General features: G+C 36.4%; 1 protein-coding gene across 1 annotated transcript in view; it reads right to left on the bottom strand.

Annotated features, from left to right (window-relative positions):
- The window catches only part of BCKDHB (branched chain keto acid dehydrogenase E1 subunit beta), a 265669-nt gene that overhangs the window by 230819 nt on the left and 21171 nt on the right, over positions 1-13679 (bottom strand). Inside the window, exon 3 of the mRNA XM_025383681.1 lies at positions 12077-12145. Within this exon, the coding sequence (XP_025239466.1) occupies positions 12077-12145 (69 nt within the window). The remainder of the gene's footprint in view (positions 1-12076; positions 12146-13679) is intronic.

The following is a 13679-nucleotide window of genomic DNA, read 5'->3' as shown; positions in this document are numbered from 1 at the left end:
CTTTGCAGAATCTTTATTTGACAAAAGAAAAAGTGCCTTCTTCATGCAAATGTCTGAGTTGCCTAACTGGACTTACGAATTTGTTGAGAACACGATAAGTTTTCCTTTTCAGATCCATCCTATCAGTGCTTAATTTAGATCTGAATAAATCCAGTGGGCTTATACCATTTAATATGCTGTATTTCTGCCTTTGAATACAGAATTAAGATGTTCCCTGAAGTGATTTCAGGTTTCCTTTTGAGTTTTGAGGAACCTCCACTTTTTTAAAGAAGGAAGTGCTCAAATTCATTGTCTATAGGATATTGATTAAGGATGTACTACTAGGTTTGTGTGTTTCCTTCTGGCTTAGAAACAAGTTTCTTTGTTTCGGCTAGACTCAAAGCTGGCAAAGGCCGGAAAAGAGAAAAGATAGGTTAAATGAGCACCCTGCCCAGAAACTGAGAAGAAATTCCTTATTACTAAAGATACTAGAGTTTCCAAGAGCCAGTATTACAGAACAAGAATCCTTTGACTAATTTATGATTGGCTAGATGCCACCACTTCTGGCTGGTGAGAAGAGGATCTAGAGGGGAGGGATGGCAGGATGCCACAAGAGAAGGTCAAGCATTTCATTGCTAAAGCTGCCTTTGGGTGTAGCTGCTCACCAGGAAACTGAAAACTTTTTGTCCAACAAGCTTCACAAGTGACTTCTTAGCATATGACATTGCCAACCTTTACCTAACTGATCCTTCATCAACTCTGCCAATCAAAGCAACCGAGAAATCTCATCCATGTTAAATGGGAACAGAAAACAAAGCACGGTGCTCTAATCCTCTATGACTTTTGCATAGGCAGTCTCACTCAACAAGTATCTGGCAAATGACATTAATACTGTCCTCCACGTAGAGCTGTTTTTATTGGCTCCTCCTAGTCTGACTGGAAAATAATTTTTCCTAGTGAACTTTATTATTATGTGACTTTATAACTGCATTAAGGCGATAACAGTGGATTTCCAAGACAGAATTAGAGGCACACAATGTATTGCTGTGTAATAACCTACACATTTAGATTCAGACTTCCTGAGACAGTTAAGTGACTTCAGGTAAGTGACAATATCAACTCAATGTCTGAGCACAGTGTCAACGTGAAGCTGCCATATAGCTGCTATGATTATCATGCGTGCAACTCCTAGAAAGAGGAGCAGTTGAAATTTAACAGACTTTGTGATCTGTTTTAAGATGAACAAAACAGGATGGGAGAATACAAGCATCCCCAGATACTGACCAATCTGAACTCCTCCATAAATTTGTTATACTGATCCTTTTTCAGCCTTGATAATTTTAGGAATCTAAATTTTCTGTATTTATTGATACTCTTCACTGGATTTTTTTTTAACTTTGAGAAATTTGGTAGAAATGTTACACTGATAATCTCCCAGACTTCTGAGAAATTGCAATCAAGGAATGCACGGCACCGTTTGAAAGAGAAAAAAATTTTTTCCTAACTGGACTGATCTAAGCTACTCTAAGAATCTCCAAAATAGCAGTGGCAGCAGGCCCATTTTTAATTCCTTCACCGCATGTGGTTTTTCTTTAAAAAAGAGAAAAATGACTCTGACAAAAGATAAATAAACTTAATAGTCTTAAAGTTAGGTCAAGGAAACACAAAAGCAAAATTTTTTTCAACACTCCTCCCCCAACACAGCCAATATTGTAGCATGGTAATCAAAAGCATGAAGAATAGAGAGATTCAGGGTAAGCACTACTACATTTTTCAAATTTGTAAAAATCTCAAACTTTGTATTATTTTTACGTTTTTATTCCTATTCCTGTGTCCCAAAGGGACTCCTATGGCCTTCTAAAAGGTATTATAAGATCTGAAAGAAAAGTGCTAAATATATAGTTATAGTACTTAATAGTTCTATGTTCTAATCTACCTTTATGTATGTGTTAACTATACCCAGGAATGGCAGGAAGTTACACATTACCTGACATTCAACCTAAGCAATAATAGGTAGACAATATTTATAACTCATCTTAGGATTAACATAATTCATCTTTTTAGTGGATAACATATTATGTTAAACTCTCTTAAAATTTCAATATATATTTGTATTTTATTTGATTTTGTAATCTAATATTTATTACTCAATAAAATAAATTTCAACTATGTACATAGATTTCCCCATGATCTATGGTTGAAATGGGAAGTTTAAAACAAAAAGAAAAGCCTTGTAATCCAAAAATTATAACTGAATCAGAAAATAAGCAATTCCAAATACACAAGAAAAGAAAATTCACTGGCTTCGATGTGCAAAAATTAGAAAGTGAGCTGTCAAAAATAAAACAATTTAAATATCTAGGGTGTACTAATTCAAGAAATTCTAAATACTGAAAGGAAAAAAATGTCTAGGTTCATCCCCCTGTTAAAGGTATCAGTCTAGAAGAAAATTTTCAGAAGACTATGAATCAGGTTTGGGAAGCTAATTTAACAGCATCTTTCATATTACGTAGATGTGTGGCTTGAGGATGTGGATGTCATATTTGACAATGACAATATAAAACAAAGATATTTTACTTTTCTAATACATATTGTTCTTAATAAAATATACATGGTCTCATTTTCTAATTCTTGGGAAGCTTAAAAGATACATGAATCAATTTTATACTTTCTGACAATAATTACCTATAATCCCATTTTTCCTTGTTCACCTTAATCCAAGCATATCTTCCAAGCCCCTGTTGGTGCTCACATTTGAACTTTTCTAAAAGCATGCCATTGTCAAATAAGATTGAGAAAAACTGGCTTAAGGTCATTACATTCTGACTGATGTTTAAAATGTCAAAGAGAACACCTGTTGGCAGCTCTAACATTTATTGTTTAATCAATTAAGTTGAAAACAATGGTTAGAGCAGTAGTTCCAACCCCAGAATAACCTAATGCACTCAGAAAATCTCATTCACAAGAGAATCACAAAAATAGATTTTTTTCAAACTTTTTAATATAGGTTTCTGAGCACTAGCTTATTTCTTGAATAATCAAAACCCATGAGCCTTGTTTAATTAGAATTCCTTATTTTTATGTTTTTACATAAATTAGCTGCTTATTTATAAATGAGGGAAAAATATATAGTGCAAAAAGCCTTGAACCGGGTTTTAGGAAGCGTGAGCTCTAGACCACTTGCCACTGAGCAACTCCACCTCTCCGAATTTCAGTGTCCACATTACATGGAAATAGATCAGAGTTTCTCAGCCTGTCTGCACTATTTCTTTTAGAGTCTGGGTCTCCTTCTATCACCCAGGCTAGAATGCAGTGGTACGATCACAGCTCATTGCAGCCTCAAACTCCTGGGCTCTCCTGCTTCAGCCTCCGAAGCAGTTGGACTATAGCTGTGTGCCACCCTGCTCAGTTATTTTTTTTTAATTTTTTGTAAGGGTGGGGGTCATCTTGCTATGTTGCCCAGGCTGGTCTCAAATTCTTGGCCTCAAGCAATCCTCCCACCTTGGCCTCCCAAAGCACTAGGATTATAACTGTAAGCCATCATGCCCAGCCAGCTTCAACAGTATTGACATTTTGGTTCAGACAGTTATTTGGTGGGGCTGCCCTGTGCATGTTTAGCAGCATTCTAGGTCTCCATGCACTAGATGGTACCCCCCAAGGTATGACAACCAAAAATACCTCTAGACATTGCCAAAATCACCAGCAGTTGAAAACCACTAGACTAGATATACCCTCCATTTCTCCCCAGCTTTGATATCCTACAAAATATATTAAATATCTTATTTTCTTAAATGTTATTTGTTAAGCCACTGGTCAACAGGCCAACAGTGGGAATTGCTTGAGGCAGGAGATTGCTTGAGCCCAAGAGTTCAAGGCTGCAGTGAAGTGTGATTGTACCACCGCACTCCAGTCTAGGCAACAGAGCAAGACCCTGACTCTTAAACAAATAAATAGAGAAATAAATGAATAGTGCTGACAGACTGAGAAATTCTTATATAGTCTATATCCACGTCATATAGAACCAAAGTTCTGAAAGGTCAGTGTTATAAATTAGAGAAATTAAAATACAGTGACCATTTGTACCCATTCTAATTTTAGTAGTGTCTAAAATCTTTATTTGGAAAATCACAAAAGGTCATCAAAGCAATAAATAAGAAAAACTAAAGTAAATGAAGTATGCATCAATATTTCCATTCCATTTTTTATATTAACTCATTCAGCTGGATTTTTAAAATGAGATAAAAAGAAAGGCATATTGCATATATCATATGGAAATTCTAATTTTTTGAGGAATTAACATACTGTTTTCCACTGTGGCTGTATCACTTTACATTCCCACCAGCAATGCACAAAGATTCCAATTTCATCCTCAGCAACACCTGTTCCTTCCTGTTTTCTTAAGCCATCCTAATGAGTATGAAGTGATATTCCACTGTGGTACTGACTTGCATTTCCTAATAATTAGTGATGTTGAGCATCTTTTCATTGGTAATTTATATATTTGCAATTTATATATAAATTACCAACTTGGGAGAAATGTCTGTGCAAGTCCTTTGCTTATTTTTTAATTGATTTTTTTTGTAGAGTTTTAGAAGTTCTCTATATATTCTAGATATTAATCTCTTATCTGATACATGATTTGCAAGTATTTTCTCCCATTCTGTGAACTGCCATTTTACCCTGTCAATAGTGTCCTTCAAAGTACATGTTTTTAATTTTGATGCAGTCCAATTTATCTATTTTTATTGTTGCCTATACCTTTAGAGTCATATTTAAAAAGTCATTATCAAATCCAATTTCATGAAGATTTTCCCCTGTATTTTCTTCTAAGAGTTTTATAGTTTCACATTTAAGTCTCTGATCCATTTTGAGTTAATTTTTGTACATGGTGTTAAATAAAGGTCCAAATTCATTCTTCTGCACGTGAATATCCAGTTTTCCCAGCATCATTTGTTGAAAAGACTGTCCTTTCCCCTGTTGAATGGTATTGGCATCATTGTCAAAAATTAATGACCAGATATTCAAGGGTTTATTTCTGGGTTCTCTATTCTATTCCATTCGTCAATGTTTGTCTTTTTGCCATTGTCACACTGTTTTGATAACTATAGCTTTGCAGTAAGCTTTGAAAAAAGGAACTGTGAGTCCTCCAACTTTGTTCTTCTGAATTAAAAAAGCAGTGACACTACCAAATATTTGCACATCAGTATTTATAGCAGTCTTAGGACACAATAGGCAAAAGGCAGAAGCAACCCAAATATCCATCAACAAATGAATGGATAAACAAAATGTGGTATATGCATACAACAAAATATTATGCAGCCTAAAGGAAGGAAACTTTGACACATGCTAAAACATGGATAAACCTTGAGGACATTATTACAAATGAAATAAGGCAGTCACAAAAGGACAAATACTATACGATTCCACTCACATAAGGTGCTTACAGTAGTCAAATCATAGAGATAGAAAGTAGAATGGGTTCTTGCCAGGGACTGTTAGAGAGAAAATGAGGAGTTATTGTTTGATGGTTACAGTGTTTCAGTTTTGTAAGATGAAAAAAGTTCTGGTGATGGATAGTGGGAATAATTGCACCACAACGTGAATGTACTTAATAACACTGAACTGTAAAAATGGTTAAAACAGTAAATGTTATGTATATTTGACCATAGATTTTTAGAAATAAATTTAATGTTTGTGAAAAAAGCACTGTGGGGAAAAAAAGGCGTATTAAACATGTTCATCTAGTTCTGCCAACATGTGCACCTTTGGAAAACAAAAGAACTTTGTAATATCAAGAGCAGTTTAAAGCTACTAACAATCCTTTAAAAATATAATTAATAAATATATTAGAAAACCAGATTCACACCAACTTATTAATACCTGTTTTCATTCCAAATTCCTCAGCTGGACATCTCACAGTCTATATCTAGTATTCAATCTGCTTATATGCCATAAATATATATACTTCAATAGGGGAAATAAATCATGTACATATTCAATTTCCCTAAGGAATTTTCATGAATTTTATCCTGTTTTTTTCTTCAATAAAATTAGTTTCAACAACCCAGAGACCAAACCCCCATCTCACAGACTGCCATTCTACAATGGAACTCTGACACTAAATCCAAGAGTATGAGTATCACCCAAGTAATCCTTTCTTTGCAACAAGAACATATAATGGAAGGTCACTTTTTCTGTTAAAGACATTAATTTCATAATTCACAAAAAATATATAAGAGCAAAGATTTTGCTTACAATCCCTAAATTTAAAACTTATGCTGGAAAAGCAGCCAGGTGCAGTGGCTCACACCTGTAATCCCAGCCCTTTGGGAGGCCAAGGCAGGCGGATCACTTGAGGTCAGGAGGTCGAGACCAGCCTGGCCAACATGGTGAAACCCCATCTCTACTAAAAATACAAAAATTAGCCAGGCATAGTGGTGTATGCCTGTTATCCCAGCTACTCAAGAGGCTGAGGCAGGAGAATCACTTGAACCCTGGGGACAGAAGTTGCAGTGAGCTGAGATCTCGTCACTGCACTGCAGCCTGGGTGACAGAGTGAGACTCCAACTCAAATAAATTAATTTATTTATTTATTTAATTTAACTAAACTTATGCTGGAAAAGGGACATCTTAAGAAAAAATTAAATGTCTAAGGTACCCCATGGTTCCAAAATGCTACAACAACTATATTCAAAAAAACCTCTAAATGTAAAGGGAATCAAAGCATGAAAAAACTGTGTTCCTCTTTTTAAAAAACAAACCCATAAAGATACCTAAATGTATGCACTGGAAGAATCCCGGAGGACCACCTGGTCCTTTCGCTTCAATTTACTGATGAGGATACTGAGGTCCAAAGTCAACTCCCAAATATTGGTATATTACAGACAAAAACTTGCCTTCACCGAATGCCTGTCCTAGTTTTCCAACCTGACTTCAGTGTATTAAAGTATCTGGTTATACAATTTCAGTGATGTTTACATAAGAAAACAAGTAAGTGGTTATAGTAGTTTTCCCAAGCTGCTATGACAGGCCACACTTGTGGTGTAAAGGAATGGATACAGTAATGGAAAAACATCAAGTCCCATGAAAAGGCAGATGTTTAGGCCTGTAGACTAATTCAAGAGGTTCTCAGCTATTCCTGTCCTCACCTAAATTTCCTCCAATAAGTGGGCCAAATATACACTAAGAACCACAACCAGGCAATAGTTCTATCAGTATAGAATAATGTTACAAACATACCTTAAACCTGACACACCAAAATCTTATTTTAATAACACACACGCACACATACACTCTTTCTCTTTCTCCTTCTCTCTCTCTCTCTCTCTCTCTCTCAGAGAATGACAATAAGTGTGAATTTTGTATGTGCCATGAGGAATCTGTCTCATTACTTATTTGAATGAAAGCATGTGTGACACCAGGCACAGTGGCTCATGCCTATAATCCCAGCACTTTGGGAGGCCAAGGCAGGCAGATCACCTGAGGTCAGGAGTTCGAGACCAGTCTAGCCAACATGGTGAAACCCTGTCTCTACTAAAAATACAAAAATTAGCCGGGTGTGGTGGTGGGCACCTGTAGTCCCAGCTACTTGGGAGGCTGGGGCAAGAGAATCACTTGAACCTGGGAAGTAGAGGTTACAGTGAGCCATGATCACATTACTGCACTCCAGCCTGGGTGACAGATCAAGACTCCATATTGAAAGAAAAAGAAAGAAAGCATGTGAGGCATTCAACATAAAATCACACATACCCTACAAATCAACTACCTTTAACCGCCCTCTCTCATTCCCTGCTTCCCCAAAGGTCAAGCTGTGGCTCCTAATCAATACCTCTCATTATATACAGTGGTTAAAGCTGCCATTTGGAATGCAATGTTGATGAGGACGTACTATTTTATTTCTTTTAATTTTCAAAGCACTCATACTATTTTGTTCTATCAAAGGACAAGGAAGAGAAGCAGTTTAGTGGTGCTAAATCCACACTCATCTGGATCGTCTGGAATACAAAATGCTCTACGTCTCTCTTCCTTTCCTTATAGCATTGCCTCTAATTATGCAATTCCTTCTTTGTCATATCAAGTAGTATTCAGCTTTACAACATATGTCAGTAACCCACAGTCCTTCAAATTCTGCCTTCTGATGGAATATAAAATGCTTTGCAGCAGTTCAAGTGCTGGCACGATGCCAACAAGGATGTTCTCATTTCAAAGTGTAGGCTGCCACCTACTGGCTGGGATCCTTTCTCACTCAACATTCAGCTCTCCCCAGAAAGAGAACTGATCTGGCACAGGGGTTTTATTTGCTACGTCATTTAATGCAGTGTGATTTGACTGTTATATTGAACTATATCAACATAATCTTTTAGTTATTTTAAATACAAATTATCTTTAAAAAATCCTAAGCAGACAGTTATGCTTCTGTATAGTTAAAAATTCCTGCCCTATACTCAAAAGGGCAGATAATTTTTTTAAGTATGTTACTTTTTAAATATGCAAGAAAAATGTATTTTAATATATTTCTCTTCACCCTTCCCTTTATTCTTCACTTCTGAAAACAGAAGCTCACTTACTCTCATTAGAGAGTATTAGCGATTTAATTTTTCATCTTGATCAGCATCCTCAACCTGAAATTAAAGTGTAACTTCACTGCCCTAAAACTATCGTAAAAATTCACAGCAGCTGCTGACAATAAACCTAAAAGAGTTACTTAGCCATTAGTTAGCTCAGGCTCCTGCCATGACAGGAAACATAAATTTGCAGGTGCCCTCTAAGAGCACTGGACTTTTTCAAGTTAAGAGTTAGTTTCTCCCCATTTAAACCTATTTTTTAAGGAAAATAAAATGAGACCTAAATAATTAATGTGAGAGAGGGAAATCCCCTTCCTGAGACAGTGAGAGCAAAGGGTAAATTCACTCAACAGCATGTACTTCATAAATGCCTGATACAATATTAGGTCCTAGGGATCCATTCTGTGGAACAGCTTAAAGATCTGCTGCCTTTAACAACTTTCTGGTGTGGAGTTATGGATTACAGTACAACTTTCAAGATTTAAGAGGTGCAGTGTGAATCGTGATAAAGAACTGTCTGAGTCTGCTTGGAGGGTCTGGAAGAGCTTCACAGGGGAACCTTCTGAAGAAGAAATAGGAGTCTACCAGGTAATCAGACAGGGGAGAGAGACCCAGATAGCAAGTGCAAAGGAAGAAAGAAGAAAAAACAACAGGGGGCTTAGGAGAAACAACCAGTAACTCAACATTAATTTTAACAAAAATTTTAAAAAGCTCAAGCTCCTAGGTCTGTAGAGTAAAAAGTAAAAAAATAGATAAAATAAATAAAATTAAAAGCAGATGAGGTCAGGTAGCTATGTAGGTAGTTCTCAAAGTCTTTGGTGGCCGGACGCACTGGCTCATGCTTGTAAATCCCAGCACTTAGGGAGGCCAACACAGGTGGATCACAAGGTCAGGAGTTTGAGACCAGCCTGACCAACACAGTGAAACTCCATCTCTACGAAAAATACAAAAATTAGCAGGGCATGGCGGCACGCAGCTATAGTCCCAGCTACTCAGGAGGCTGAGGCAGGAGAATCATTTGAACCCAGGAGGCAGAGGTTGCAGTGAGCCGAGGTCGCACCACTGCACTCCAGCCTGGGTGATAGAGCGAGACTCCATCGCAAAAATTTAAAAAATTTAAAATTTTTTTAAAAAGTATTTTGTATGTCCTGCTAAGAAATATGCATGTTAAAATTATCACACTGGCAACAAAATAGGGAATGGACTGGAGGGAGGGTAAGACTAAAAGAGTGGTGATTACTAAGAAAAGAAATAAAACTTTGCAGGCGGAGAAAAATTAAAGATCTGAAGTACCAGGGCAGTAAGAATGGAAAGGATGGGCCAGATTAGATACAATTGTACAACTTGACTGGATGTGGGGAACTAGAAAAAAGGAAGACATTTAGAATTTCCCCAGTGTCTGGCTTAGGTACTAAATGGATGGTGATATATTCACCAAAATAGGAAATGCACTAGGAGGCATACATTTGCTGGGTGGGTGTAGCAACCTTAGGTATGGAAATGCTGAATTTGAAGTGACTGTCGAACACTGAGGTGAAGATGCGCAGTAGAAACTGAATACACAGATCTGAAGCTCAGAACAGAAGTCTGAACTAGAGATAGAAATTCAGGAGTCACCAGTGTATGAGCCGCAGATGGCATGGATAAAATGCCCCAGACAGAAGGGGTAAGCAGAGTGCCATGGATGAGAACCTGGGCAGACAGCCAACAGAGGACTCAACAGCCTACACAAGTCCCTAAATGGATTTTTTTGGGGGAGGAATAAATAAAGCAGTACATGTAATACACTCAGAACAGTACCTGACGCAGTGAGTGCTGAATAAATCTTAGCTATTCAGAAAGCACATGGCATGCTACTACACTGAGTCAGACAAGATGGAATCGTGAGGTCTAGACACTGCTCCACAGCATAGCGATACTGGATATAGAAAAGACTCAGTTACAGAAGTATAATTCTGTGTTTGAAATATTAGTTAATATTCAAAAACAGTCTAGAAGTATATATACCAAGATATGTACAGTGGTTACCTCCAAGTTACCTCTGAAAACAGCAATTTTTATTTTCTTTATGCTTTTCTGTATTTACCAAACTTTCTACAATGTATATGAATTACTTTTGAAATCAAATGTGTAAAGATTTTTAACTGCTTATTAAAGATCTAAAAGTTTGTAGCAGGAGTCTAAATGATCAGGAAAAATAATCTTTTGCCCAACTACCTCAAGCTCTAAGCAGGTATTAGAAGTAGGAGAAAGCAGAGGGACTGGACCCAGAAACTTAACCTGCTATAAATGGAAGAGAAAAGACTAAGCTGGAAGTTCCCAATAAGTGAGATGGAACATGTATGGGTTCTTGGATTTAAGTATAACATAACCTCAGAAACAGTGGAACAGAAAAAGAGATAACTAAAAAAAAAAAATTGTAAAGACCCTCACTCCTCTTGCCCTGTATGAACACACCACCAATATAGAGCAATGCCAAAGGAAAGAAGAGAGGGAGTTATCAGCTCCTCCCAGCCCTCACGTGAACTGCTTTGCTGAATTCTAAATCAGACAAGACTAAGAGAAAAAATAAAACGTCAAAAGGACTTCAAAGGTATCCCTAACAATAGGAGGTCAAAACACATTCCTTACACAGCAAGTCAGAAGAGTGGGAATTCAAAGATGGACCAAAATACATTCTTATGATTTTAACTGAGTCAAATGAAATTAATTAAAGCAATGGGCAGAAATCAATCACATGCCAATTAAAAGACATCAGCTGGGATAAAACACATAAGAAGGATAATGTGATGGTTTATTATATGTCAATTTGACCAGGCTATGGCACCCAGTTATTAATATTTGGTCAAACACAGGTGTAGAAGTTGTTGTGAAGGTACTTTTTAGATGTGATTAGTATTTAAATCAGTAGATTTTGAATAAAGCAGATTACCTTTTACAATGTGACTAGGCTTCATAAAGTCAATACAAGGCCTTAAGAGAAAAGACTGCAGATTCCCAAGCAAAAAGAAATTCAGCCTCAAGACTAAAACAGAAACCCTGCCTGAGTTTCAGGTCAGCCAGTTTGCCCTGTGGATTTGCCAGCCCCACAATCACATGAGCCAGTTCCTTAAAAACTAAACCCCTCTCCTCTCCCTCTCTCTCTCTCTTCCCGAAAAGATAAAATTTGCATTAATAAAGACCCAACAGGCAGAATCTTGAACTGGAAGCAACGGAATTGAAACTGGCTAAGGCAGGTAGCAATAAAACACCAAAGGTTCTTGGACAGAAGAATGACACAATGAGCAATACATTTAATGACAATTATTTTGGAATCAATTACAGTGTATGTGTAATATGAACTAGATCAGAGGGATATTAGAAGACATTTGAGGAAATATAGGCCAAAGGATTCTGCGGGTGGCATTGGAAATGAAAAGGAATTCATCTATACAATGAGGATATGACAAAAAATTTAGTAGGCATGTTTTGTATTTTTAAGATCTTTTAGTAAAAGTTCTGTCAGAATACTATGTATATAGGTATTTACTTACCATATTTGTCTCGTAAGCCAACAGTGCATCTAAAGACTCCACCAAAGGCAACATCTTCACCAAATATTACTGAAAAACAGTATTTAAATAATACATTTTATTTAATAATTCCTAAATAATACTAACCATGAGAAATAAGTAATTTAAATGTTTACATTTTAATCACAAAACAGAAATGGACCATAGATCTGTATCAAGGTTTCTCAACTTCTACATTACTGACATTTTAGACTAGATGATTCTTTTGTTGTGAGGGCCTGTCCTGTGCACTGTAGATATATAGTAGCATCCCTGGTCTCTTACTGGATGACAGTTAGTATACACACACACACACACACACACACACACACACACACACAGTTGAGACAACAGAAAGTGTCTTGGCTTGCATTGCTTACATTGTTAAATGTAAAGAGAGTTGTGGGAGTGGGGACTAAGATTACCCCCTGTTGAGAAAGAATCACTGATCTAGAATCTCATTTGTTTTATCCATGAAGAAAATGAGACCAGAGAAGTAGTCTGACTGGCCAAGTCAGAAAGCTAGAGGCAGAACTATGACTCATGCTCTAGACTTCCAGGCCTGTGGTTTTTCCTGAGACACAGTATACAATAAGTCAGCCATCAGAAGAGCATTCCAAGCTAAGGCAACAGTCACAAATAGGAAAGGGATTTAGACTGTGTGAAATAGAAAGGAGGCAAGCATGACGGACACAGTAAGCAAGGCAAAGAATGGTGTAGGTGGAAATTGGCAGGAGTTTTAAAACAGAGGGTATTCATAGAGCTGAATGCTAGTCTCATAAATGCACCTAACCAGTTTTTTCGAGCAAAAGAAAAAAACTCACCCTTCTCTATGAATTTACTCATCTAGTTCAATCATTATCAAGTAGCATTCAAAACAAATCAATATCTAATTATCCTTTAGTCCAGCTCTCACTTTTCCCTAAAAAATAATGTTTTTCATTTAACCTTAAAACTACAGATTCTCAGGTGGAAGCCCAACGTATATTAAACATATATGCACACACACATATATAAACTGTATATATAGATATATGTTAATATGTGTATGTAATACATATATGAAGTAAAGCCAATCAAATGTGAAAACATATAGTGGAAGAACAATTGGTTTTGTATCAATAATTTAATAAGATGAAGATTAAGATACTTATATAATTATATATAAATATTACAATTATTTCCCAAAAATATTACAAGTTGAACGACAATGTAACCCAAAGGGAAGCATAAAATCAAGTCTTCATTTTATAGATAAATAGTTGAATGAAAAGGTATTTTGTTTTTTTCTATATGCCAGAGAAACAGGAGTACACAGTAGGTTTTAATCCAGAAGTCATTAATATAATATCAGGACCACACATACTGTAAGAGAAAGCTGACTAGATGTTAAATATACATGAGAACTAACTGGTAATAAGTGGACTAATTGCAATTTGATTATTTAGCCCTAATCATTTGAGTAGGCCTTTGAAAATTTCACGTAGATACAATGTTAACCATTGAGCTCTACATAAATATTTTAAGCAAATCTTCAATTCTGGAATTAACACAGCTACTACAATTCAGGCACAAATCAGGGTTA

The sequence above is a fragment of the Theropithecus gelada genome, chromosome 4, assembly GCF_003255815.1.
Source record: "Theropithecus gelada isolate Dixy chromosome 4, Tgel_1.0, whole genome shotgun sequence".
Lineage (NCBI taxonomy): Eukaryota > Metazoa > Chordata > Mammalia > Primates > Cercopithecidae > Theropithecus > Theropithecus gelada.
This window is presented reverse-complemented; position numbering and strand designations above follow the sequence as displayed.